Source organism: Vulpes vulpes, chromosome 2, assembly GCF_048418805.1.
Source record: "Vulpes vulpes isolate BD-2025 chromosome 2, VulVul3, whole genome shotgun sequence".
NCBI classification, from domain to species: Eukaryota; Metazoa; Chordata; class Mammalia; order Carnivora; family Canidae; genus Vulpes; species Vulpes vulpes.
This window is the reverse complement of record NC_132781.1, coordinates 41,197,042-41,223,497: the sequence shown is the minus strand read 5'-3', so window position 1 is coordinate 41,223,497 and position 26,456 is coordinate 41,197,042. Positions and strand designations below refer to the sequence as shown.

The 26,456-nt window shown below is 54.3% G+C and overlaps 1 protein-coding gene across 4 annotated transcripts in view; it reads left to right on the top strand.

Moving 5' to 3' along the window:
- RAB11FIP4 (RAB11 family interacting protein 4) overlaps positions 1 to 26,456 on the top strand; it is a 117,707-nt gene that overhangs the window by 55,781 nt on the left and 35,470 nt on the right. Inside the window, exon 1 of one of the 4 annotated variants that reach the window (XM_072747750.1) lies at positions 23,588 to 23,685. The exons of the other annotated variants lie outside the window; for them this stretch is intronic. Coding sequence (XP_072603851.1) covers positions 23,656 to 23,685 — 30 coding nt within the window. The 5' untranslated portion in view covers positions 23,588 to 23,655. Of the gene's footprint in view, positions 1 to 23,587; positions 23,686 to 26,456 lie in introns of those variants that run through there. 4 annotated transcript variants of the gene reach the window in all.

Sequence of the window (26,456 nt, the reverse complement as noted above, 5' to 3'; positions counted from 1 at the left end):
GCTGGTGCGGTAAGGTGGATGAGGGACCACCCGCAGTCCCTAGGTAGACCACAGATGCCGAGGGACCGTGAGGGGACCGTGAGGGCAGCAGCCCCGAGGCAGGAGGTGGGCAGGGCAGGGCCCCTTTCTGCCCCCTTTCCGCCTGTTCCAGGGCCTGGCCTTCCCCAGGAGACCACACCCCACCTGCTGCCTGGACCCCCTCGACTTGTCTTCTCCTATTTCTATGCCTGTGCCCTCCTCGCTGCCTCTTCTTCTCTATGTGCATGTCTCTTCCCGACTCCGTCCCTCTGTCTCCCTTTGTCTCTGTTTCTCTCTGACTCCACCTCTGCCCCCTTCTATCCAATCTCCCTGTCCCTCTCTCCCCGTCCCCTACTCTCCCGGCCCTCTGCTATTTCCAGTCCAGCCCAGGAGGCCTTCCAGGTGGACCCGGGTCCCAGCAGGGTGGGAGAGGGACAGATGGAGTGTCAATCAAGCACAGGCACTTGACCCGTGTCATCTCTAAGCAGCCCCCCACACCACTCCGCCTCTTAGACTACCCCTGCCTACCAGGTAGGTGCTCTTAGACCCACTTTACAGATGAGGAAGCTGAGGCTCACACAGCAGTGAAGCCACTTGCCCAGAGTCTCAGGCCATTAGGGTGCAGAGCCAGGGTTTCAGTATGTACCTAGCACACCTCAGACAGCCAGCTCTGGGCCCACTTTTCCTGAAGCTTCTCAGGTCTCTCCTCACTGCCCCTCCCCCAGCCTGGGAGAAAGGACCAGAAGGTCTCATCTGCCCTGAGGGGTTTACATGGTTTCAGAGGCAACTCATTGGGAGTACCCATGTTGCCGGAAGACTATCTTCTATCCAAATGAACAAAACTCCGCATTCCTGGGGCAGGAGTGAGGCTAGGTGGGGAGAGAGGAAGTGTAAGAATTATCCAGCCCCTTCCTCCTAGCTTCCGGAGCCTACGCATGGCCTATGATCTGGGTGTAGAGGGGCCAAAAACCACTTTTTGGTTGGGTGCAGAAGGCCGGGGGTGCAGAGCCTCCCAGGGTGGGATGTGCCTGGGGGCATTCCCAGGTGTTCCTCAGAAAGGGGCTTCTCTGCAAGGGAGTCTGGGAAGTGCTTCCAGGAAGATGAACTGGCTTCTTGGCTGCAGGACTCCTGGAAGCCTATATTGTTGTTGTTGTTGTTTTTAAGATTTTATTTATTTATTCATGAGAAATACAGAGAGGGAGAGAGAGAGAGAGAGAGAGAGAGAGAGAGGCAGAGACACAGGCAGAGGGAGAAGCACGCTCCATGCAGGGAGCCCCATGTGGGACTCGATCCCCGGACCCTAGGGTCACGAGCCACCCAGGGATCCCTCGTGGGTGCCTTTTAAACGCTCCTGAGCGCCTCTAAGACCCCAGCAGGGAGGTGCGGGCCATTTGCCAAACTTCTTTGCTCTTTGAGCCCTTCATGCATCAACATCTTTGTTACAGAAACGTGGAACTGCCTGGCTCTGTGGGTAGCCCAGGGTGTGGTGTGAAACATCTTTGTGGGGTAGCTGCCACTTGGTTCCCGGAGGAAGCAGAATGTGGCTGTGTGATAACAGCGTACGGTTTGATCAGCAACTATTACACAGGGGCCGAAAAGCTTGTGGCCACATACGCAGTCATGTGTGAATCTGGTCCCTCTATCTACCAGCCGGGGTCATTGTGCTACATGATTTCAATGGGCACTCTTCTTATCATAGTCCACGGGAATGGCGATCTGGGAGTTGTGCAGTGCACAACCTGTGCAGCTGAACGTGACAGTACTAATCCTATCTTACAACATGATTGTCTAACAGTTGCAACAGCCTCTTTGTTGACTTCCTGTCCCCTATCTGCCACCTCTGGTATCCCCTGCATCCTTCCTCTGTGTCATCTCTCCAGTCCTATCCTCCAACTTCCTTTTCCCCTGAGCCAGCTGCCAACAGTAGTACCCTCCAGCTGTGTAGGGGCCCTAGAAGTGGAGTCCTGCCTCTGAGATGGTGGGCTGTATCATCTTGGGCAAATCACTTAACCTCTCTGGGCCAACATCCCCATCTGTAAAATGAGAATAAAATACTTACCTGTGATTTATTATTTCCTTTAACACTAGATTTGAGCTTCAGGAGGCCAGAAGCCATCTCTCATTCACCTCTGACCTCAGTGGCTGGCATGTATTAGTCCTGAGAATGTTTGTTGACTAAGTGAATGCTTGTCACTTTGACCAAGACCTCTCTGCAGCTTCTCCTCTCATGTTTGATTGGCTTACCCAGGATTTCCTGAACATGCCTGCCCTTCCCGGCTCTAGGCCTCTGCCTCTGCTGCCCTCTCCGTGAGGACCTCCGTCTGCTCTATCTGTAACACCAGCCATTTGAGGGAGGGCTCAGCTGCCATCCGGGCCCTCTCCCCCCCGCTGGACGCAGCCGCCTCCTTCCATATCAGCCCCTCCGCCATGGCTCTGACACATACATTTGCCTGACAGGGGGCTTATTTATGTCCCAGTGGGCTGCCTCTGTTGTCCTAGGCAGAGGAGACATTGGCACTTCACTGGACCCTCTTGGGGTTCCCAGAGCCTGCATGGCACTGGGTACAGGGCAGGGCGTAGGACAGAAGGGCACAGAGTAGACTGGAAATTGGCGGCAGCTATGGTGCTCTTTTTCGCTTCCCAGTGTCTCCCAGCCCTCTCAGGGGCTCTTCACGAAGGGAAGAAATCCTGGGTGGGCTGGTGGACCCTGCTTCCTCTCCAGGCACAGGCTGGGCTGGTACAGGCTGGTTTACCAACGCCTGACTTGTGGTGTGGGGGTAGAGCCTTTCAAGCTCATGTTTGAGGCCTGTTGAAAAATCAGCTTTTGGGTCTGGTGGAGAAATAAGCCCAGTGGAGACATTTAAAATGCTTAACTGAGGAACCCCGCTGGTGGCAAGTGGTCAGTGTCTACTGTCCTTGGGAGGAAGCAGCCGTGCTTCACTTTGACAGCATGGACGTCAGAGTCAGCAAGACCTCAGTCTGAATCAAGGCCCCATCCTTTGGGCAAAGTCATATACTTCTCAGGGCCTCAGTTTCCTTGTCTGTGCGATGGGCAGGATCCGGGGACCCTCCTCAGGCTCATCGTGAGGATTCAAAGAGATGGAGCGGAAGCCGTTGGCATTAGTTAGGATGTGTTGGAGCCTGACAGCGAGTCAGAGCACTAGAAACATCGGTGGTTATAAATATTACTACTTCACTTCTATTTTCTGGCAAAGAACCATCCATTTCTTGGAACTCTTCATTTCCTCTTGCCTTCAGTGACTGGCAGGGTGGCAGGTGGCTTTCTCCCTGGGACTGTTTTTTTCACAGAAACAAAATTGCATGTGTTTTTTTTTTTTTTTTTTTTTAATCACTTCACAGGAGTTCTCACACACAACTAGTAAAGAACAACACTGCTAGGAACGCTGGCTGGCTGGGTCACACGCTGGGCCCCCAGCCCCTCTCTCCGGACCCCCAATAGACTCCCACTGCCCGCAGCCCCATGGCTTCTCCCTGCACCCCCCATCTGATCAATACATTTAAGGCCATTGGCCACAGAGGAGCAGGTGAAGCAAAAAAGCACCTTTCCTGCATAGAGGCCTGGCCTTTGACTCAGATCATCCCTTGTCCACACCTCCAGCCACCCCACAGAAGACTCTTCAGCCAGTCCCTAAAGTACACAGAAAGTAAGGACTTACCAGCAGTGGGGCAAACGCTGTTGTAAACCAAATACATTATCAAACACAGATGAACAGGTGCAGGACTGTTTATATGCTAACATCCCTGAGGACTATCAAAGAGGATGCTAGGACTCAGCCAGGGAACTCTCTCTTCCCCTTGGGAGTGTACTGTGGGATCTGCTGTTAGCCACGTTCTGGATCCTTCTTACTTGGAGTGTGGTCCATGGATATCACCTGGGAGCTTATTAGAACTATGGCATCTGGAGCTGAAGCCAGACCTCCTGAACCCGGAACTTGCATTTCAGCAAGATCCCAGGTGACTCATCCACATGCTCAAGAGATTTTGGGCCACAGTCTTGCAAACTTGCATTTCAGCAAGATCCCAGGTGACTCATCCACATGCTCAAGAGATTTTGGGCCCAGTCTTACTGGGCCTTGATGGAGGCTGCACATTGAACTCAGCTGGGAAACTTTCAAAATCACCCATGCTGGGACCCAGATTTCATTGGTCTGAAGTTTGGCCCGAACATGGGGAGTTTGAAGAGCTCCTCTGGTGGTCTTACCTGCAGAGAGGTTTGGGAATCATGGCTCTTGGTCTTACTGCTGGCCCAGTAAGCTATTTTCTTGCTTGTGTTTGCGAGCAACGATGGGTGAGAAGAAGGGCTAAGGTTAGGGTGGCTGCTGGCAGCTCACGGATGGATGAACGTCAGAAAGGGTCAGGAGTGTCTGCTTGGAATGTGCAGGGAAGCCTTTGAGCCTTGGAACCAGCCCAGCGAGGCCCAGGGAGAGCAAGGCACTGCCCCAAGGCCCAGGAGCTGGCTGGTTGCAAAGCCAGACCCAGGATTCCACTCCCTGACATCGCAACCGCCAGCTGGTTGTCTGGGCTCTTCGAGTTGCCACCTCCACCTCATCTTGAAAATTCCCCTTCCCAGTCCTCCATGTCAGCCTCGGTCCTCACACCAACACCGCAGCTGCGTCCTGATCAGTAGGCCGCCCCTGCTGGCTCTGCTCTTACTTTGCTGGCCGCTGGCCCAGGACTCCAGCAAACTGTCCCCGAAGCCAATAAAGCTCAATCCACCAAAGCCAGGAGGCATTAACACATTGTAACCGGCCGAGCTCCATTCCATTCTGTAATCAACACCGGCTGGGAGGCAGCTCGCTGAATGGAGAGGGAGGGATCCCACAGGCTGGGTGTGAGCCTCAGTCCTGCCACTTGTCCGCTGTGCTGCCTCACACTGAGCCTTCGGCCTTGCTGGGCCTCTGTTGCGTGATCTGTAAACAGGCACAGCAGCACTCCCCTGCCTCAGGCCAGTGAGCAGACTGAGTAGATGAAGAAGGTGCCAGAGCCCAGGGCAGTGCCTGGCATGTGGTGGGTGCTAGGTCAGAGATCATTGCGGTTGCAGAGGATTCAAAGCCTCATGGGACATGGGTTCCCAGCTGGACCAGGTATGGCACCCTCCCACCCTCAGCAGGACCATCTGGGTCCCCCCCACACTCCCCAGGATCAGAGGGTCCAGACAGGCAGAGGTGTACCTGCCGGGTGCACAGGCTCTGTTGTTACCATTTTATTTGGTGGCTTTGTCATTAGGGGGATTCCCAGCCTTCCTGGGTTGCTTAAGCAACAGAAGTTGGCTACGCTGGCCACAGTGGGTGGCACTCTTCCCACTGCGTGGGGCCACTCATGACAGAGAGCCGTTATTGTCATGGTTATTTTTACTCCTCCCTCTGGGAGCCCCAAATCAAAGGGAAATATCAGCTCCACTGCCTCGTTACAGAGAGCAGAGAAATGGGGTGTGGGGTGAGTTGGATTTTCTCAGCCAGCCCCCCACACACACCCTGCCACCCTTTGCCTCATAGTTGCAGTGGCAGAGGGCGCAGCCCGTGGAGACTGGCGCAACACCTTCATCTTACAGATCAGGAAACAGAGGCCACAGTGGGTCAAGGCCTTGTCCAAGGGTGAGTCAGGGCCAGGCTGGCACCTGCTTCCCCTGCCTCCTATGACTACTGTCGCTAGGAAGGACTTGAGGGCAGCTTAGAGTCATCACCCTCAACCAGTGTTTCTGTGTGAAATGCAGATCCCTGGGCCTCAAGGACCAACTCTGTGTCTGGAACAGACCAGGGGATCTGACCAGAGTTCTGGAATCACAGCTGTGGACTCTCCACGTTGGTCCCAAAGCTCCAGACCTGTGCTCTCGGTGTCTCCTCTCCTCCCCTGCATCAAAACCCACCACTGGAACATCCCAGCCCCGGACAGATGGACTCCCATTAAAAGCATTGCTCATCTGACATGTACTTAACAGCAGTGGGTCCCCAGTGAAGGGGACAAGGGTGGTGTCCTGTATGGATAAGCACATGCACTCTGGATGCAGGCATCGGGGGATCAAATCCCACATCTGCCACTTCTGGCTGTGGGCCCCCTGCATGTTGCTTCACCTTTGGGATGAAGACGGTGCTGCCTCCCTCCTGAGCTCTGTGAGGACTGATAAAACACTTAGGATAGTAGCTAGCACACAGCAAGGTCCATGTACATATTCTCTATTATTATGTCCATTTTACAGCCTGAGTAGACTATGTTTAGGGTAGCTGAAAGACTTTGCCGAGGTCACGCTGCCACTGTGTAGTGAGGTTGGTTGGGGCTTGTATCCTTGTCCCACTCAGTCCCTGCCTGGGTGACTAGGGCCTTCTGGCTCCTTCTGGCTCCTGGGGCCAGCCACCTAGCCCCCTGCTGCTGATGGATTAGGGATGTGCTGATGGATTAGGGATGTGCAGGAGAGAGCCCCTCTCCACCCCCACCCCCCCCACACCCCCCACCGCCCAGTCACTCAGGGGGGCACGCACACACTTTGGAGTTAGGATAAATTCCCAACTCCACAGTGGTGTGGAGTTGCAGCAGCTTTGTTTCCCTTTGCCCCAAAAGTCCCTAATGGGGGCAGAGGCTGCTGGGGACACTGCCACCCTCAAACTAGAAAACTCCATTCTTGTTGTGCCAATGTCTCTTTGCTTTTTTTCTTAAAGATTTTATTTATTTATTTGACAGAGGTAGAGCCAGAGAGCACAAGCAGGGAGAGTGGCAGAGGGAGAGGGAAAAGCAGACTCCCCACTGAACAGGGACCCTGCCTCAGGGCTCAATTCCAGGACTCCAGGATCATGACCTGAGCCAAAGGCAGACACTTAACCAACTGAGCCACCCAGGTGCCCCTCAATGTCTGTTTATTTAAATGAAATGAAAAGCTTATTTTTATTTTCTGGAAGAAATTACACTTCTAGTCTCTGCACTTTCATCTAAGAGAATGTTTTCAGACATCAGCTCTCTAGGTCCTTGTGCTCACAAGGTCATTTCCTCATCTGTGGAAGAGAGTTGGGGCCAAGTGTCCTGAAATGGGCTGGTTGTTGGGGCTGTCTGTCTGGAAGCTGTGTTTCTTCCTGAATCCCCTCCCCGCCCTTGCTCGTTCTCTCTCTGATTTGCATCTCTTCTCTGATGCTGTGGTTGTAAAGGAATTGGGAAGTGTTCCCAGCTGGGGCTGGTGTGCACCCTCCGGATGGGCTCCATACCACCTCTCATCGCCCTGAACTGAAAAATCCAGAAGGCCACTGGAGCCGGCTCTGTTCTTCCTGCTGCCCCCCACCCCCTCCCCCTCAGTGGCCTGGGAAAGGGAGCTGCATTACCGATCTTTTCTCTTCTTCCATCCCTGCTGTGATAGAATCTGCCCTGAGTGGTCAGAGCCAGGCCAGCTCTCGGGGCCCATTCTAATGAAAGTAACTGAATGCCAGGCAGCTGAAACCAGCCCTTTGCAAAACAGCAAGGGGAGGGCCGCCCTTGAGGGCAGAGTGTGCCAGCGCTTGTTTGCCCTAGCCTGGTATTAAAGCTGGGCTGGGCCCTGGCAGCCCGGGACGGAGGGGCCCAGGAAGGAGAAGGGGACAGAGAGTAGGTTTATTTGGGGTGAGCTGGGCTGGCTCATTGCAGTTTGCATTCGGTGGCTTCAGGAGTTGGAAAGGCAAACAGTGGTAGATTTGGGTCACGAGGGGGTGGGTGGAGGAAGAGATGGTCAGATTAACCAGGATTCTGATGCCAAGTAGCTCTGGGCTCTGGACTCTGGACTTGGGACCCTTCAGATCATAGCTTTTCTTTCCCTCCGCCCCTCCTCCTTCCCCACTCTGCCCAGAACACAGAGCTATAAAGCTGCCCTTGGGCAGACACCTGTCTCCACTGACCAGGGGGCTCATTTCCCCAGACTTAGGAGGCCTGTGGCAGAGTTGGAACACAGACCTGCATCCAAATCCTGACTCTGAATGTCTTTGGGCAGGTTTAATCTTTTTGAGGCTCAGCTTTCTCATCTGCGAAATGGGAAGGGTAGTACATACTTGGTGGCTCCAGATTCTGTGGGGCCTGAAACTTTTACAGTGTGTAAAGTCATCTTTAAAGTAAAAAATCTCAAGGTATCTTATTTCTGCAAGTTCTATGAAACACATGACTATGTGAACACACTGCAGGGCCCCTCCTGAGCACATAAGGTCCTAGAAGTTTAGACCATCGGTTAATCACACAAAGAGGCATTTCCAAAGGGGATGGTGATGATGTGGGAGAGCTGGGAAATAATTTTGACTTGAGATATGAGGAAAGACCTCTCTTGAACCATTGAGCAAAAGGAAAGAATTCTTATTATTCTAATTTCTGCACGTCCATCTACAAAGCCGCCTGGCAGAGTGGCATTGCTGACCGACTACCAGGTCCAACAAGAAACCAAACATACGTTGTGTCATTTGGTCCTCTGGACGATACTGAGAAGAGGCAGTGGCGACCAGGGTGGTTGTGGTGGTGGTGGTGGTGGTGGTGGTGGTGGTATGTGCGACTCCTGTCAATGATATACATGTGTAGGGACACCAAGAGGGCTTTCCAAGTGCAGGAAGCTGACTGCTCTCAGACTCTGATGCCCCCAGGAGGTCAAAAACATTTTGGTAGTAGAGGTAGTATGACCTTTGGGAAGGTCACAGGTCACAGGAGCCTGCAAGGGCATCTCTGCCTGTATCAGCCACGTGGTATAGTTGAAAGAGCTTTAAGGCAGTCTGGTGAGGTTTGAATCCTGGCTCTCCCATTTAGCACACACGCCCACCCACCCCCACCCCCAGCTGCAGACACCAGCCCCCACCTGGCTCTCTGGTCTACCCACTTGACTCATTCCTTTTTTTTTTTTTTTAAACATTTTATTTATTTATTCATAGAGACACAATGAGAAAGAGGCAGAGACACAGGCAGAGGGAGAAGCAGGTTCCACGCTGGGAGCCCGATGCGGGACTCGATCCTGGGTCTCTGGGATCACACTCTGGACTGAAGGCGGCGCTAAACTGCTGAGCCACCAGGGGGCTGCCCAACTTGACTCATTCCTAAAGGGCAAATGCTGTGTTGCTTGATACCTTGGAGGTCTGGAGGGGCTCCCAGTGAGAGGCACAAGATGCACTCAACCATTAAGACAAACGTCAGAGTTCAGAAAACAAGTAGGGAAGCAGGAGGACCCAAGTATTGGACCCAGAAAACCTAGCGGGGGTATAAGCTTATCCTTGTGCTTCCAGACAGGCCTGACAGAAGGAGAAATGGTGATACAAAGTTCTTATAATCCAATGGAGGGAATAAATTACATAGCGGAGGGGGCTCGAGTGGGGTAGGATGGGGGCTCGCGTTTTTTTTTTTTTTTTGAAGGTTTTATTTATTTATTCATAAGAGACACACAGAAGCAGAGATACACGCAGAGGGAGAAGCAAGCTCCATGCTGGGAACCTGATGGGGGGCTCAATCCCAGGACCCCGGGATCATGACCTGAGCCAAAGGCAGATGCCCAATTACTGAGCCGCCCAGATGCCCCTACATTTCTTAAGCATCTACTATGTGCCACCCACTCTGCGAGGTACTTGGAACCTCTTATTATGTGGTCCTCATAACATAACACACTTGTGCGGTAGACAGCCTTTATGTCCATTTCAAAGATGTGAACACCGAGGCTCAGAGAATCAAATGAACTTACGAGGACACATCCCTGAACCTGATAGGAGTTTATGGGGAAAGTTATTACAGAGGAGTCAACAGACTATATAGTAGAGTTTTCCATAGACATGTTATATTTAAAATCAATTTTATTGCTTTTAAATTTTCGTAGTTCTCTTAGGCCTTGTTAAGAGTTGAAGCAAATGTGTTGAAAGTATGTCTGCTGCAAAGGGGAGCTTTTGAGAAGTGTGCGGAACTTAATAATAATCTGCCAGAGTACAACAGCATACAAATATGGAGGTCATGGGAACCCAGCACGTTAGAGACCTTACCCCATTCAGGCCTCCCAAAAGAGATACTCGTGAGAAAGAGATACTCGTGAGAGAGATTCTCTTACTACCCCCAAGATCACTCAGCTGGCGAGGGATGGAGCCTGGACTCGAAGTCAGAGAGGAGAGAGATGGCCATGCCCTCGGGCCCAAGCAGACTTTGGTAGGGAGCTGCCATGCTGCTGGGCGAAGTCTGGGGTTGACAGAAACAGCTGGCCGAGCTCTTGGTGCCAGGTGTGACCATGAAAGTCCCCACTTGTTGCGGACAAGCCCCTCACCCAGGGCTGAAGTTGGCAGCGGGCCTAGCCGGCTGGGCCAGGACTTGTGTCTGAAAGCAGGTGGCCCTGCCAGGTGGTGAGGTGCCTTGCCTGGAGCCCTCAAATGCCAACTTATGAAGCAGGGAAGAGTTTGTTTACCTGGGGTCGATTCCCCAGACCTTGGCTCACTGCCATGCTGGGCCGGGGACAGGGCAAGTGGAGATATGACATGGTCCATCCTGGAGGTGCTCAGCCTTCTTGAGGAGAGAGACCCACAAAGAACCACCGTGCAATGCCACCTGTTGAATGTGTCGGCCAGCTGAGGTGCCCGGGAACATGGTGGGAGCGGCTGGTTCTGCCCTGGGGGGCCGGGCAGGGGCAGGGAGCTAGCAGAGCCAGACTGGGCCTTGAAAGCCGAGTTGTGGTGATCACCATGAGTGCGCCCCACGCTCTCCACCTCCAGTCCTCACGCCCAGCCCGGCACGAACTTTACTGTCGAGGCTCAGCTACACTCTCATTCCACAATCGTATATGGAGGGGGGGCGGGGGGACCAGGGATCCAACAGAAAGAAAAGGTCCCGTCCCCTAAAGGACTTCTGTCCTAAGAGGAGAGTTAAGTAATGTTTATGCAGACAGAGAGAAAGTGCTCCAAAGGGAATAACACAGCTTGAAGCAGAAGGGTGGGGTGCTCTCAGGAGGCCTGGGGGCCAGCCTGTCGGAAGTTAAGAGACAGAGGCACGTGGGGATGAGGCAAAAAGCAGCATGACAGGGCTTGGCTGTGTGGGAGCTGGCAAGCCAACCAGTGTAGGTGACGGTGACAAAGGAGGGAAGGTGTGGCCCAGGGAGGGGCCTGAGGGCACAGGACAGAAGTTTGGGGCTTATCCTGAGTTGAGGCCAGATGAGGGTTGTCAGCTGGGAAGTGACAAGACCTTGGTGGTTTTAAGAGCTCATTGGGGTGTGTGTGTAAATATGGCCCCGGAATTGGGGCCACCAGTTAGGTGGCTGTGCATTTGTCCAGAGAAGAGGGGGTGGCAGCTTGGTTGAGGATGGTGACAGGCAGATGGTGAGAAGGTGGACCGGGATGGAGCTGCCAGGAATTGCTGATGTGGGGCAGAGGGAAGAGAATCATCGAGCACTGGGCTGAGGTTCTCCCCGGAGCTCCCAGGTACTGTTGGTGCCATTTGCTGGGTAGGCGAGGAGGGGTGCCCCCTCTCCCCCCATGGAGGCTGGGGTGGAGGTGAGAGGAGTACTGAGGGAGGGAGAGAAATGCAGCAGTCCAGTTGTGGACATGTCACTTGAGATGCTACTAGGAGTTTCTGATGAAGACATGCACACACTGTCGGGTGCGTCCACACCCCTTCTAGGTTGGCAGCCCTCGTCCTCCCATCTGCCCTGATATTATACACCTTTCCTGGAGGCAGCCTGCACCCCAGACTGGTCCATGTGGGGATACAAGGGTTTTACCATCTTGCTTCTTTGGGGGGCCGTCCTGGCTCCAGAGTGCCTGTGGGATTGGCTGAGGCCTCCTCACATGGCATCTTGGTCCCTCTCTCCCCTCCTGCTCCCCTCACACCCTTGCAGAGCTGGTCCCTAAGACACTCCCAATAAACCTTCTCCACAGGCAATTGGATACCACAGTTTGGAGGTCAGGTGAGTGGGCCAGGCTGGACACAGACATTTGGGGATCATTGGCGTTTGATGGGATTTAAAGCCACAAGTTAGGGAAACAAGGGGAGAGGGCTGAAGCACAGAGGGTGCAACATTTGGGGCTGAGGAAGGGCATGGGAGCCAGCAACAGCAACTGAGTCACGACTGGCGAGCCTGGAGGAAGCCAGAAGGGTGGGCGTGCAAGAAGCTGTGCTGGGAAACTGGGTTCAGGGCTGCCCGAGAGTTCAGGTAGGATGAGGAGCCGGGGAGTGCACAGACCTGGTGGAGGAGCTGGGAGGCAGCTCTCTTCTGGTCCCTTCTGTCACACAGCTGCTCCCAGCTGGCACATGGCAGCAGTGTGGTTCAACCAGCCCCAAGGTGAGCCCAAAGCCTGGGCTCTGGGCTTCACTAGGTGCAAAAAGTGCCAGGAAAGACATTCCAGGCAGAAGGAACAGCAAAAGTGTCAAGGGTTGGTATGTTCCTCAGGTGATAAGGAGCAGTAACGATGCAAATGTGTTCTGAGCTGTTGCTGTGCCGATCCTCCTCATGCACTGTTTCATTTATCACCCACTCGATAAGCCTCTAACGCAGACATGGCTGACCCTCATTTTCCCCCCGATTCTGTATTTGCAAAGTTGCCCACTTGCTACAGTTTATTTGTAATCCCCCAATGGACACAGCAGTGTCTTTGTGACCATTTGCACGCGTACTCAGAGTGATGAAAATGTGGGTTGGCCACGCTCAGGTCGAAGAAGACACTGCCTTCTCATTTCAGCTCAGACTGTAAACAGGCTTCCTTGTAGCAGTCTTTATAGTGCCCTGTTTTGTATTTGGGGGAGAGGTTTTTTTTGGGGGGGGTGGTGATTACACTATTTAAAATGACCCCCACATGTGATGACATGCTGTTCGTTGTTCCCAAAGGCAAGAAAGCAGCCCTGGGCCTTTTGGAGAAAACACAGCGTTAGATAAGCTTTGTTCAGCATGCAGGACAGTCCTGTCCTCCACAAGTTCATTGTTAATCAACGGCATATTTTAAAATAACGCGACTTTAAAGAAACCTGCATAAAACAAGCCTGTGCATGGGTTGGTGGATGGAATTGTCATAATCAGAGGTTCTCAGGAACTTGACCCCTGGGAGCAGTGGCTCAGCATTCATGGATTCAGCGTTCACAGGGCTACCTGCAAGTAGCGAGAATGCAAGCTAGGGAGCATGAGAAGCAAAGCTGGGGCTTGAACCTGGGTTGGCCACGCACCAGTGCACTTCAGTCTCATGAATGTAGCCTTGTGGTCTGGTGGGGATGGCAGGGGGCCTGGCCTGGAAGAAAGGCTTCTTTTTTAGGGCACCCTGGGAGCAGCCTCTCCCTCCCTTTCGTTGGCCTCCTCTGGGCTCAGGCTTCTCCAGTGTCCACCTGAACACAGCCCCTCCGCCTTCCCCGGGCTGTGGCCACAAGCTTTCGCAGGGTTGTGGTTTTCCTCTGAGTGAGAGGAACACACTGGCTCAGTGTCCTGGGGCCAGGCGTCTTTGGTTTCCCTCTGCCGAGCCCAGCCCTGCAAGGGGAGCCACAAGGGAGGTGTGTGTGCCCGAGCCGGCTCCAGTCGTTCCGTCTGCTGCTGCGGCTGCCTGTTTATTCCGGGCCGGCACAGCCCATCCTGGGCAGGTCCAAGCGAGCTGCTGGCCCCGGGCCCTCCAGGAACCACCCCCAGGACGGGGCTGCCCACGCCCTCCCTTCTCAGAGCAGAGAACCCACAGCCCTGCTTCTGTCATTTATGGGGCGGCTTGTTTTTTTGTGGGTTTTGGGTGGTTTTCATTCTAGCATCACCAAGATAATTTAGGAGGGACTGTGTTTGTTTTTAATGTGGAATTACAAGCCCTACAGTGTTTGCCTTCCTGACCTGAAGAAAGAGGTGAAGTCGTCTTCATCCTCTGCCATCCTTGTCTAAGGGTTATTCTCCACCCAGGAGCAGGTCTGATTTCCTGAGATCAAGTACCGCCTGGCTGGAGGGTCCCTTGTGTGGGGGCCCGAAGGCAGTCTGGGAGGAGGGAGGCAGAGCGCCCACGGGACGGTGAGGAGGGGCAGTGACCATGGTGGGGGCGCCCAGAGGGCCTCACGGGCCGCACCCTGCTGGGGAGCAGCTGAAGGTGGGGTGACCCAGCGGGGAATGCGGGACCGTGGGGCCAAGGATGGAGTCTGGGCTGGACGTGAGAAGAGCTGGGTGTGGGACCGTGTCCCCCCCCTCCCCCGACAGCCCGAGCCACTGTCTGGAGGCTGTCAGGATGCCTGCCTGGGCAGCCTCTGGACCCCAGCATCTCGAGGGTAGGGCCTCTCTGGTGAGCTCACACACCAGCACGCACATGTGTGCACACATGCCAAAGGCTGGAAGGGCAGCCCGCTGAGCACACGGCCTTCGGCGCCCATCGTGGCAGAGAGCAGAGCTGCACTCTGGGGTCACAGAGGCCTGGACAGGCGTCCAGTAGCTCCAGGCGGGATTGCACCTTGTTCTTCTATCTCCAGGTGGCCGGCACGGTGCCTGGCCTGCAGCTTCTGCTCGGTACGTGCTGTTTGAGTAAATGAATAGCGAGTGAATGAATGGTTTCGGCCCCACTCTGGTTACTTCAGGAAGTTAGCCTAGAGACCCGTGCCTCCCTTTCTTCATAGCGTCATGGTTAGGTGCGTGGTCTCTGGAGCCAGCTGTCTGGGCTGGAATCCTGGCTTTTCACTTACTAGGTTTATGTCCTTGAGTCACTTCCTGGAGCCTCAGTTTCCCTATCTATGACCTGGGGATAGTACTTGCCTCCTAGGGTTGCTGTGAGGATTGAATGAGTTAATATCATGTGAAGCACATGGAACAGAGCCTGGCACATAGTAAGTGCTATGTAGGCGTTTGCTATTAATAAAATGAAGATAGTAACATCTAGTTATTCTGTGCGGGTGTGCGCTGGGAGCCTGGTACATTGTTTTTCCAAGTGTATGCCTTGCAATGCGGAGTCCCTGGTGTTGGTAGGTGTAAAATGACAAGGGGCCTGTCCAAAGCTGAAGAGCCTGAAGGTTACAACAGAGCTGGGCAGGTTTCTCTAGTGCCAGCATGCTCTGTGACATCTCTGAGGAGGAGTGAAGAATGTCGCTGGTCCATTTGACCACAGAGCACTTTCTTGCTGTCAGGGTGGGGTAGAGACTCCACAAAACACATTTTTTGGAAGCAACAAATACCTTATCCCTCTGTCTCCCCAGGAGCCGTGGCCCATCCATCCTGCTCCTGTCATCCAGCAGCACCCTGGGGAAATGCCAGGGTGTCTTTCCCTGGGTTGGGAACTGGGGCAGGAAGCAGTGGCCAAGTCAGCAGCAGAAGGGTGCCCAGCCCTCCACCCTAATACACTCAGCGGGGCAGGCAGGCATCCCACCCTCATGGGCAGGCCACTCCCCAGGGGGTATTGCAGAGGTGCATGTTGGTGAATGGCAGAGGCCTGGTGTGGGCTGCAACTCATTAAAATAATGTCCACCTGGGACGCCTGGGTGGCTCAGGGGTTGAGCGTCTGCTTTTGGCTTAGGGCGTGATCCCAGGGTCAGGATTGAGTCCCACATCGGGCTCCCTGCGTGGAGCCTGCTTCTCCCTCTGCCTGTGTCTCTGCCTCTCTCTCTCTGTGTGTCTCCCATGAATAGATAGATAAAATCTTTAAAAATAAAAATAAAATATATAATGTCCAGCTGGATAGTGTACACCTCCCCAACGATGATGAAGGGAGGTGTGAGGCCCTTACTTGCTCACGGACTTTCGTCATCCTGATTAATTAATTTCTGCTGCTTTCCAGACGAGTCTAGTTGCTGTCATTAAGCTGGCTGCACAGTAAGAGAGGCGGCAGGGAGATCTGGACATGGGCCAGCAGATCTGAGTGCCAGTCCTGGCTCTGCCACTCTGGCCATGTCACTCAACCCTCCTGAGCCTCGGGTTTCCTCATCTGTTATATGGGTGCAGTAACATCTATCCACAGACAGTCAGACTAAGATAAATGAGAAGAAATGAAGTGACTGGTATACAATAGACCTTCAATAATTGGTAGCCGCTCTGGTCATAAGCTGTAGGGAAATGATCTCTCTTTGTTTTCAGGGCTTGCATGAGGGAGAGGGATGTCTCCTTAGAGCTTAGATCGGATACGTTCTGGGAAGAGGGCAACTGGATCTTGATGATGGCCTTTCTTATTTCCTTGTTTCTCTCCTTTTAAATGCCCATCTCAGGAACATCAGAAAATATTCCTGCGAATTTGTGACTAATCAGGCCATTTATGTGTGAGTGATCCTTACTCCCACTCAGGGCCTCCAACATACCTCAAGTGCCTCCTATGTGCCAGATTTGTTAGCAGCTGGAGTCCAAAGACACTAGGGATGTGGACCCTGCTCTCAGGAATTAGTGTGGTGGGGGGTCTGATAGGAGGCTAATCCCAGCAACACAGTGTGTCCCTCACGGGTTGCGTTTGGGAGATGGAGATCATGAAGCCAAGGAGTAATTTATTCTCAGTGGAAGAGATAGAGAAGGTGTCACTTGGCAGGTCACACCTGATTAGGGTTTTGAAGGATAAATAGGAGTTTGTCAAGGCAAGATACTAAAACATCATCCCCAGTCTCTTCCCAGCCACCCCCCTTTCTGAGGTCAGTGTGGATCCTCTGCCATTAACAAGCTTTGAGACTATGGGCAAGTCATGTTGCCTCTCAAGGCCTGTTTCCTGGATCTCTACCAGCTTTACTGCACTGTGATTTTGTGTCTATAGAGGCTTAGATGATGAGAATTTCTAAAAAGTCCTCATATTTGCAGAACACTTTCCAGAAGTCTTTGACATTTTCTTTTTTCTCCAAGTTTTGGCATCAATTTTTTAAATGAAATTTATATATTAGAGAAGCCATGATCACATCTTAATTTCTCAAATATTTATATGAGTAATTTTTGTGTTGTGATACCTCTTTTCTTGTTTGTTTGTTGTTGTTTGACCTTTTTTTTTTTTTTTTTTAAAAAGGATTCTATTTATTTATTTGAGAGAAAGAGACAACATGAGTGGGAGGAAGGGCAGAGGGAGAAGGAGAAGCAGACTCCCCACTGAGCACAGAACTCTCTGTGGGGCTCCACCCCAGGACCCTGAGATCATGACCTGAGCCAAAGGCACATGCCTAACTGACTGAGCCACCCAGGCACTCCTTGACCTTTATTAATGCAGATCCCAGTCTTACAAAGTTGGTCACACTCTCCCCATTGGACTGAAGAGGAAACGGAGACTTGGCAAGGTGAATTGACGTCCCCTTTGCCAGAAAGTGGCAGAGCCAGGCCTTAACTCTAGGTCTTCTGGAAGTCTTCTAAAACTTAGTTTAGTGTTCCCTCCAGTTCCATGGACCTCTCAGACACCCCACAAGCCTAATATCCATCTTGTCGGCTGCTCATAAACAATACCTGGTGGATCCCTTGCCTTGGGCGGGCCCTGAGTCAGGTGGTGTTGCTCGCACAACTTGGAGTCAGGAGCACTGGGTGCAGAGGATGCCAGGTGCTGCCCTGAAGACATTGCTTCAGGGAAAGAGCTGGGCAGAAGGCCCCTCGAGGAACAGGAGGGAGGACCTCAAGTATTGCCAAGTGAAAGCTCTTTTAGCCAGAGAACAGGAGGAAGTCCGGGGCAGTGAACAGGGGTGCAGCTACGTCTTCCTGAAACAAAGCCTGATGCCTAAACCCAGGATGAAAGCAAACCCCAATCCCCAAGGTCTCTCTGATCTCTTACCCTGCTTTGGCTTTCTTCATAGCCCGGGCCATATGTATCGTTGATTCGTTTATTTGTTGTCTGACTGCCCCAGGGGAATGTGAGCTCCAGGAGAACTGAGGCTTTCTTATTCATAGCTGTATCTCCAAGACCTGGAACAGAGTCTGGCACAGAGAGATCGTCACTGAATATTTGTGGATGGATGGGTGGATGGATGGATGGATGGGTGGATGGATGAACAAGTGATGCCTTCACCTGTGGCGGCCCTGGCTCCCACCGTGGTCGGCCCGCCTTTCGCAAAGGAGTTTCTAAACTCAGAAATACCTGGGATCTTTAAACACTGCCTACACCTGGCTCCCACTCTAGGTATTTGGATTCAGTTGTGACCTAGGCTTTGACCTTTTGTACGTTCTCCAAGTGAGTTGAGTGTGCATTTTGGGAACTACTGCTTTACCACCAACTTGTAAAAGCCAGAGCCACAGGTACCTGGGCCAGGAGGAGGCAAGGAGTGTAGAGGAGGCATCTATAGGAAAGGAGAGTTATTTGCGCTCTTGAGTTTGCAGCCACCTGATGTTACCAACGGTGAAAGAAGGGGAAGTTTTTCCTCCTTGCTCTCACCCAATCCAAGTCAAAGACACCCTGGTCTGACTTCCTCCTCCCCTGCCATCTCCTCCTCCTAGATGGTCAAATGAGTCAGAGGAAACGCGAGTTTTCTCACCATTTTCCCCTCCTGTTGGGTTTGCATGAGTAAGAAAACCCATTGTTCACATGTACACAGGTTGACAAAAATAGAGCTTGGCCTCTCTGCACACTGGGCTGGGGCAAGTCAGTAGGACCCAGTCCCACCCCGTCTGCAAAGCATCCAGCTAGACGTTATATGGAAAAACAGGCCTGGGGCCAAAGTCTGCAGGTGTCCTGGCCAAAGGACAGTCACCAACATCCATCTGTTTGCCAATGGAAAGGGGCTCCCATGCCCGGCTCCAGGATCTGCTCCTGGGCTAGCCCCAGGTTGTAGATTGGGAAGGGACCTTAGCGATGCACTGTCTAAACCACATCTTCTGGTCCCGGTGGCCCCTGGCCAGCCCCCTGCTGGAGTGAAGGGGCTTTGGGATTCAGGGCTTGCTCCTGTTGTTTCTAGATGGCAGATGAGGAACAACTTTCCTTTGGGGTTGAGAGGCCTCTGCAATTCCAGGGTTTTGCCTGCTTCCTTAGTACCCACTTCTCTTTCCAAAGCCATTGCTTCTGACATCAAAGGTTGAATCTGTTCCCTGGAGTGGAAGCTGAGACTAAAAGGTGGGGCTGATGCTCCCTGATCCTATCAACGGCCATTTGAAAAGGAGGCGAGGGAAGACAGGTGTCTGTGGCAGAGTCTGAGCCGGCTACATGGAGGGCTTTACCACACCAAGAACAGTAGCTGGTGCAGCTGTTTGGGCAGAAGTAAAGTCCAGTGTGTGTGATGTTGACAGTTGTGGTTGGTGACTGATGACCATCCGATCACTAGACAGAGTTCTGAGAGCCAGCCCTAATCCCGGCTCTGCCGATGACTGTGCCATGGTGAGAAGAGAAGCCATCTTCCGCCTCTGGGCTTGTTTCCCTATTTGGGTAATGAGTGATTTTATTAGACTAGTGATTTGGAACTTTAAAACCGTGGGACTCCTTGTTTACATGAGATCTTATGTGGAAGTCTATATGTAAAGTGGATGGAAGTGGGGCCATTCTGGCTCACCTGGAGCACCCCTCCTTCTACAGGATCTCCAAAGAAACCTGCAGGTTCCAAGGAAGTGAATTTAGGAACCACTGGACCTAATGCTCAAATGCTTTTTTTCCAGCTGTGGTATCATTTGTGTAACTATTTCCATGTTCGTTCATTTGGCTAATGTCGGTTGGCATCAGTTGCTTGGCTAATGTCAACACTGGGTAACGTTCAGGGAGCTCTTTTCCTATCATAATTATGTCATATATATTTGGTGGGTCTTCTCTGTGGCCCTGTGTATAAAATGTTGCCTCTGTACACCATCTGATGTTGGGCTAACTCCTGCCTGGTGACAGCAAAAGTAGACAAAGGTAGCTAGATAGCTGTGATACAGAGAGAATTTACTAGACTCTCTTCCCTCACCTGGCTCACCCAGATGAACACGTGTTTTCCACCCCCATCAGTTTCTGGAGGCTAGTAACTCCTGCTTGTCAACATTCTATCTGCTTCTGTCTGGCTTTGGCATTCAACATCCTGGGAGTACTCTCATATCAATAATGGCAGAAGAAGTTTCATGACATAAAAAGAATTAATCAGAGTGACTTGTCCTCTGAAAATTAGTCTTGAGTACATTCTCTGGAAGAGGGTTTCTGTTTTTAATGAGACTGTTCTTCTGAAACAGCAAGTCAGACCCCTTAAGAGACTCACAGCACCGGGTGAGCGCTATGAGGGCATCAGCGGCCCATTGCCCCCCATCCCCTGCTGTCATCGCCCTCAGTAAAGCATCCCAGCCAGAGCAGGAGCAGGCAGTGGAGGGCCTTGCACAGGCAGCCGGGAACACCGCTCATATGGTACCTCCATGTGTGGTTTGGACAAATCCTAGCCTTCTCTGAGCCTCCATCTTCCCATCCATAAAATGGGGGAAGAGCACATTAGATGTTTATCCAGAGAGCCTTCCTAGCTTAAAATGGCTTGGTTCTTTAACATCTAAAACACAACTATGCTAAGGAACCAGGGTAGCTAATGCAAGATCCTTCTTCTTGTCTCTAGTCCCATAGGTGGGGTTGTGCTCAGAGGCAGGACTACATTTCCCTACTAATTCTCTCCAGCTCAGCCACCATTTGAACAAAAAACACTGAATCCTGGGCTGGAGCTCTCAGCTCTACATCCCATTTTAGAAGACAGTGAGCCTTCCTCCCCAACCCCAAATTGTCACTGCTTCCCTGAACCCTGTGGAAGATGTAGGGCCTTTCCCAAAAGTCAGGGTTCTTGGGGCGCCTGGGTGGCTCAGTTGAGTGGGCATCTGACTCTTGATTTCAACTCAGGTCATGATCTCAGGATTTTGAGATTGAGCCCCACATTGGGCTCCGTGCTGCTTGGGATTCTCTCTCCCCCTCCCTCTGCTCCTCCCCTACCACTAAAAAAATTGTCAGGGTTCCGAATCTTTTCACAAGCTGCTTCAGGTTCTAATCCTCGCCTCAGTTCTCCCCAGCCTCTTGTCATATAATTGGAAGTGGCTGCTGTTCATTGAACAGGTGTTATGTGCCAGACCTGTTCTTGAGTCTTATATGCATGGGTCCTGATTATTTGGAGCCTCACAATAATCCTGAAATACATACTATTATTATCTCCAATTTGCAGATGAGGAAACTGAGACACCAGAAATTAAACTTGCCTAGACTTATCCAACTGACCTTTTACAAGGTGGTAATGCCAAGATAGGACACATGGCTCTGGCCCTGCAACTCATATACTGAATCACTGCATCAGACTGGGGCTCCCTCATGCTGCTGGTAATAACGAAAAGCTACTGTTTATTGAGTGCCTGCAGCACAGAAGACATTGACCTAGATGCGTATTTTATCATTTCTCTCAAACCTCACAAATGGAAGAGGAAAGATCTTGTCATTCCATAGAACGTTCCACAGAGGTGACACTCAGAATTAGTGAATGGCTTTGCCGTGGTAAGCTGTAGAATGAGGCAGGCTTCAGACTCAGAAGTGTTCAGTGCTCACATCTTGTGACCCTCCTCTCTGTCACACCGCTTTTCGGAACAAATACCTGCAAATCCTGCTCTTTCCACCACACCTTTGGGAAAAATAGAGGGACCTCTAGCACCACTCCCTCCACAGAGCTCTTGAAAATGGTGATCAGGTTACCCCTCCCGAGGACGGGGTGTGTGGGGGTGCTTGACAAGGCCTGCTTTTCTTCACTGACTTTTAACAGAACAAAGCTAGGACTTAGAAAAGTGGCGATCACCTGAGGCTTCTGCTTCCGTTGCCAGTTGTGGGTGGTCCTCTCACGTTCCCCATAGCCCTTAGGAGCAACATGAGACTCAGAGGGGAAGAGGGGAAACCAAGACAGAACCCCCTGGATGCAGCTACACCTTAAAACCTCACAGGAAGCGGCCAAGCCAAGGTCTCAGGGTGGAGCTACAAAGGCAGAGCAGGCCCAGGGCACGTACACCACACCGTTGACAACTGCCTGGAATTAAGTGTACCCTCTGCCAGGGTGCACAATTCATGAGGTAGATTGTACCATTCCCATTTTACAGATGAGGACACTGAGTCTCAGAAGGTTTACATAACTCGTCCTAGGACTCAGAGTTAGCAAGGATTCAAACCCAAGTCTGTGTGATTCTGAAGCCAGTGTTCTTTATGATACACCACATTGCTTCTGCGTGTTAGGGACAGTGGGAGTGGACACAAACAAGGGTGAGAAACAGACTGTGCCCCCCCCCCCCACATAGCTCTCTGAACTGCAAGGCATAAGCAGGGGGGCGAGGCCCAGCGGTGGTGGAGTTTCCACCTCACCCCCATTGCTCTAGCCTCCCCTGGCACAAAGCCTTTGCCAGGAGGCCCTCCTCTACCTAATGCCATCCTTTTTGGGGAGAACCCTGTAGATCTGAGAGCCTCAGTGAGATGCTTTGCCTCAGAGACAGGCCCCCGGTTCAGAGAGAGGCAGCTGGCAATGTGTTTGCAGGAGAGATATGGGAGAGGAGGACGTTGAGCGCAAAGAGCCAGAGCGAAGGTGGCAGAAAAGTCGAAAAACCGTGTGTGTGCTTGTGTGTCTGTGTGTGTGTTGGTGCTGGAGCTGGCCCAAAGCGCCCAGCTGCCCAGAGGCCCTGCCTACGCTCCAGTGCCACGTTGTTGGTCAGTGAGGACTCAGGGAAGGCAAAGCGGCGTTCACGTTGGCCTCAGACAATTCGAAGATAAATCCCTCAGCCCCTTCCCCCAGGTGCACAATGCAACATTGAATCAAAAGGAAACATCCGCATGATTTGTTGCTTTCCACGTTGGCCTTCTTTAATCCAGGGCATAGGGAAGCGTTGTTGGGAAAGGCGGGGGGATACTTTTTACTTACATTTACTAGGATTCAACACAGGGGTCCTTTCTTTTTTTATGTTTTTAGTTCTTGTTGCCACTTGGTTCTTCGTATTCCTGCGCTGGTTATAGATACAACTTTTGACTTGGGACGAAAAGATTGGGAAAGTCGTGGGTGGGATCCGGGATGAGAGTTGATCCGGGAGCCACCACACTCGGGCTGCCGGCGGTGGTGATGGGGCTGGGCGCGGGGCTGCGGGGCTGCGGGGCTGCGGGGCTGCGGGGCTGCGGCGCTGCGGGGCTGCGGGGCTGGCAGGTCTTCCTTCGGGTCCGCAAGCGTGAGCGCCGAAGCGCTGGCGGGAATCTGGCAGGCGGGGACGGCCAGCGGCGAAGGAGCCTGGAGCGGGCAGGCGCGCGAGCTCACAGAACCGGGCTCCTGGAATCCGGGGCCCGCGCCGCGCACTCCCGGGCGACCGTCACCCCGCGGCGCGGGCGCGGGCGCGAGCTCGGGCGGGCCCAGGCGAGCCCCACCTCCCGGGGCGCCCCTCGGCCGCGCCGCCATTGGGCCGCGCCGCCGCCGCCACCTGCCCCTACCTTGGGGGCGGGGCTACCTGGGCCCCGCCCCCCGAGGCTCGGGTTCCCAGGCCCGGCTTCCTCCCCGGCCCCGCCCCCGGCGCGAGGCCCCGCCCCCTCGATCCCGGAGCCGGGGCGCCTCGTGATGTCACGGCAGCTTTGATACAAAGAGCCCTTCGGCCCACGCGGGTCTCCCGGCAACGGCGCGGGTGGGGGCGGGGCCGGCGCCTTCCACTGGTGCGGAGAGCGAGCGAGCGAGCGAGCGGCCGCGGCGCGGCGGGGATCGGCTCTGCGCCCCTGCCCGCCCGCCCGCCCGCCGCGCCCCTGCCCGCCCGCCCGCCGCGCCCCTGCCTGCCCGCCCGCCCGCCGCACCCCTCCGCAGCCCGCCCGCCCGCCGCGCCCCTCCGCAGCGCGCCCGCCCGCCCGCCCGCCCGCCGCCGGACCTGGGATGCGCACCCCGCCCGCCCCCGGAGGCCAGGTAAGCGGCCACCGAGCGGCTCGGGCTCCCCGGGCTCCCGCGGCGCGCACCTGGCCCGGCCCGCGGCCCCGGGGCCAGGGAAGTTGCCAGAGCGCGGAACTTCACCCGCAGCCCGGCCGCCAGCTCCCGCCCCGGCAGGGGCCGCCTTCTCGGCCCTGGCCTGGAGGTCGGGTTGCCTTGGCCCTCGCCCTCTGGGCCCCGGCAGGGAAGCGTCGGTCCCCGCTGCCCCTCCGGGCCCTCCGCCGGCTCCCAGGTGCGGGCTGCACAGGGCTAGCCCCGGGGCTCCGGGAGACGGCGCCGCTTCCTCCGCGCGGTTTCTAAAGTCTTTAGGGGGATCGGGTGGGCTGGTCCGCCCGGACGCCGTCCTGGCCCGCCCCCTGCCCCGGCCCCTCCCGGCGCTCCTGCGCGTCGGGCACCGGCACCCGCGTCGCCCCGCTCCCTGCGCTGGCTCCGCCGGGCCCGGAGGGGGCTGAGCGCGGGCGAAGTTCTCCGTAGCGCTGGCGGCTGCGCCGAGCCTGTTCGCGGGTCCCCGCGTCCCCCTGGGGGCTCTGCGGGGCGAGCAGGGCAGCCGGCCGCGTTCGAGCTCCGGGGACAGGGCCCGGCCCTTCCCGGCCCCACGTCGCCAGGCCCAGGCCGGAGTGTGGGATGCCAGCGCTTTGCCCTCCAGCGCAGAGCCCGCGGGCCGACCGGCGAGTCGCTGCTGCCGCCACGGCCGCTTCCCCCGGGCGGCCGGCGTCCCTGAGGTCTCGGTGGAGCCGCCTCGGGAGAGCCGCCCGTGCCTGTGCTAGGGAGCCGGGTCTGGACTTGGCCCGGCACGCTGCGCCTTCTCACCGGTGCACACCCTCCAGGGGACCCCTTTCGCCCTGCATCCCACTCCCACCTCTGCTTTCCCACAGATCCCTCTCCCTGAGCGAGCCGGCCTTCCTTGCCTTACTGGCAGGCCACCTCCTCGTCAAAGGACTGTGCGGGGGCTGCCTTCCCGGACCCAGCCTACCCTTCTTGCCTTGGCAAACCTCTGGGCTGGTTTCTGATGGTCCACCAAACCCTGTCCTCCCTAATCCTGTGGGTTCCAAGGACAGGGGTGGGACATCCCTGGGTCCTTCCCCTGGTGAAATGGGGCTGCCGGGTTAGAGAAAAGGAAATCTCAAAGGAGGGAAGGTTACCAACTGTGTGTAGATCAGACCTTTGCCTTAGGGCTCTCTGCCTCCCTCCCTGTAACTGTCCAACTCCGCCTTGGTGGAGTCCTTGGGTCCCTGCCATTGACTGGGGTCTTGCCACCTGCCAGGCACAAGCTTACTAAAATAGTCTGGCCCAAACCCTGCTGAGCTGGCAATCCTGAAATGCTGCTTACATGCCCAGGTGCTAGTATACAGGGGCACTGCCCTGCCCCTAAAGCGTTTGCAGGCGGTAAGGAGACTGAAAACCTGGGTTACATTGTACCCTGCCCAGCTCCCCTGTACCCCCAGGCACATTAATCCCCCTGAGATCCCTGGGACTTTGGTGGAGGCATGTGGCCTGGAGGAAGGAGGGAAGCCAGGGAAGAACTTGGACTGGTAGCAGCCATCGCAACTTGGGGAGTGCCTGCTGGGGAACAGCTTTGTCATTTGGAGGACCCCAGGCTTTGGTGGAGGGGGTGGGGCACATGACTAAATTCAGCAGAGAGATAAGACTGTGCCTTGGGAGGGACTTGACTGGCCTGACCAGGTGAGCAGGCAGGAGGTGTGACCTTTGCCCCAAGGAAGACCAGTGGGAGAGACTACCTAGAGCCTGTCCGTAAAAAGGCCCTGTCATCAAGTAAGGAAAGAAAAAAAATCAGGAGGCTGGGAACACCTTGCCTTGGGGAGGCTCTGGGCTGCAGCATAAGAACTTTCTGGTGGATATCCCACTGGCCCCCATACTTGCCCATCCTTCCTGCTCTTCAGAGCACTGTGCCCCTCCCTCTCTCCCTCAGCACACTAGCCCCTTCGTGGACTACTAGCCCCTTTTCCTCCTGGTGGGACAAACTCTTTCCACATCTAAGGCTTTCTATGGAGCCCTCCTGGCTCTCACCTTCTTGCATTCTCCCCGTCCCCCTCCTGGTGGCTAGAAACTGCCTTTCCTAAGGGCTGGCAGTCCCCTCTTTTGAGGTGGCCTTTTATGCCAAGGGATGTTTCACAACTGGTCTTGCTCACAGTTCTACTTCAGTTTATATATTTGAGCTGTGGGTCAGGAGGAGGTAGAGGTGGAAAGAGTGAAAAAGGCTCCCAATAAAATACCAGTTGAGTGATTCCTGAAGACAGATCTCTCAGGACCTCGGATGGAGGAGGGACAGCCTGGGGGCACAGGGTGCCCACTCTCTGGCTCTGTTCTCTGTCTCCTGCCACAGGGCTCGTTGCATTTTGAAAAGGAGGCAACTTTTTCTGATCTGCCTGCTGCCTGGTGCTGGCAGTGGGGCACAGTGCCTTGGCTTTGCCGGGCATGTAGAATCCCTGGGGTTGTGCTCTTTTTTTCCTCTGGGTCTGCTCTGTTGGCTCTTGACTCAGGAACAGGGCATTGATGGTATCAAATCACTGGCTTTCCAAGGAGGAGGACTGCTTGGGTCTTCCCCCTGCCTGGTCTTCCAGCTGCATTAGGTAGTCCTGCCCCACGGTCAGCTGGGCATGACAAGATGAGCACGTTGATTTGGCGGCCCACCTTGCGTCTCACTGGACACTGTGTGCTCACCTCCCAGATGTGGTATGGCAAGCTCCTCCCTCAGATGGCATTCCGGGGAGTAAGTAGACCTTTCCCCA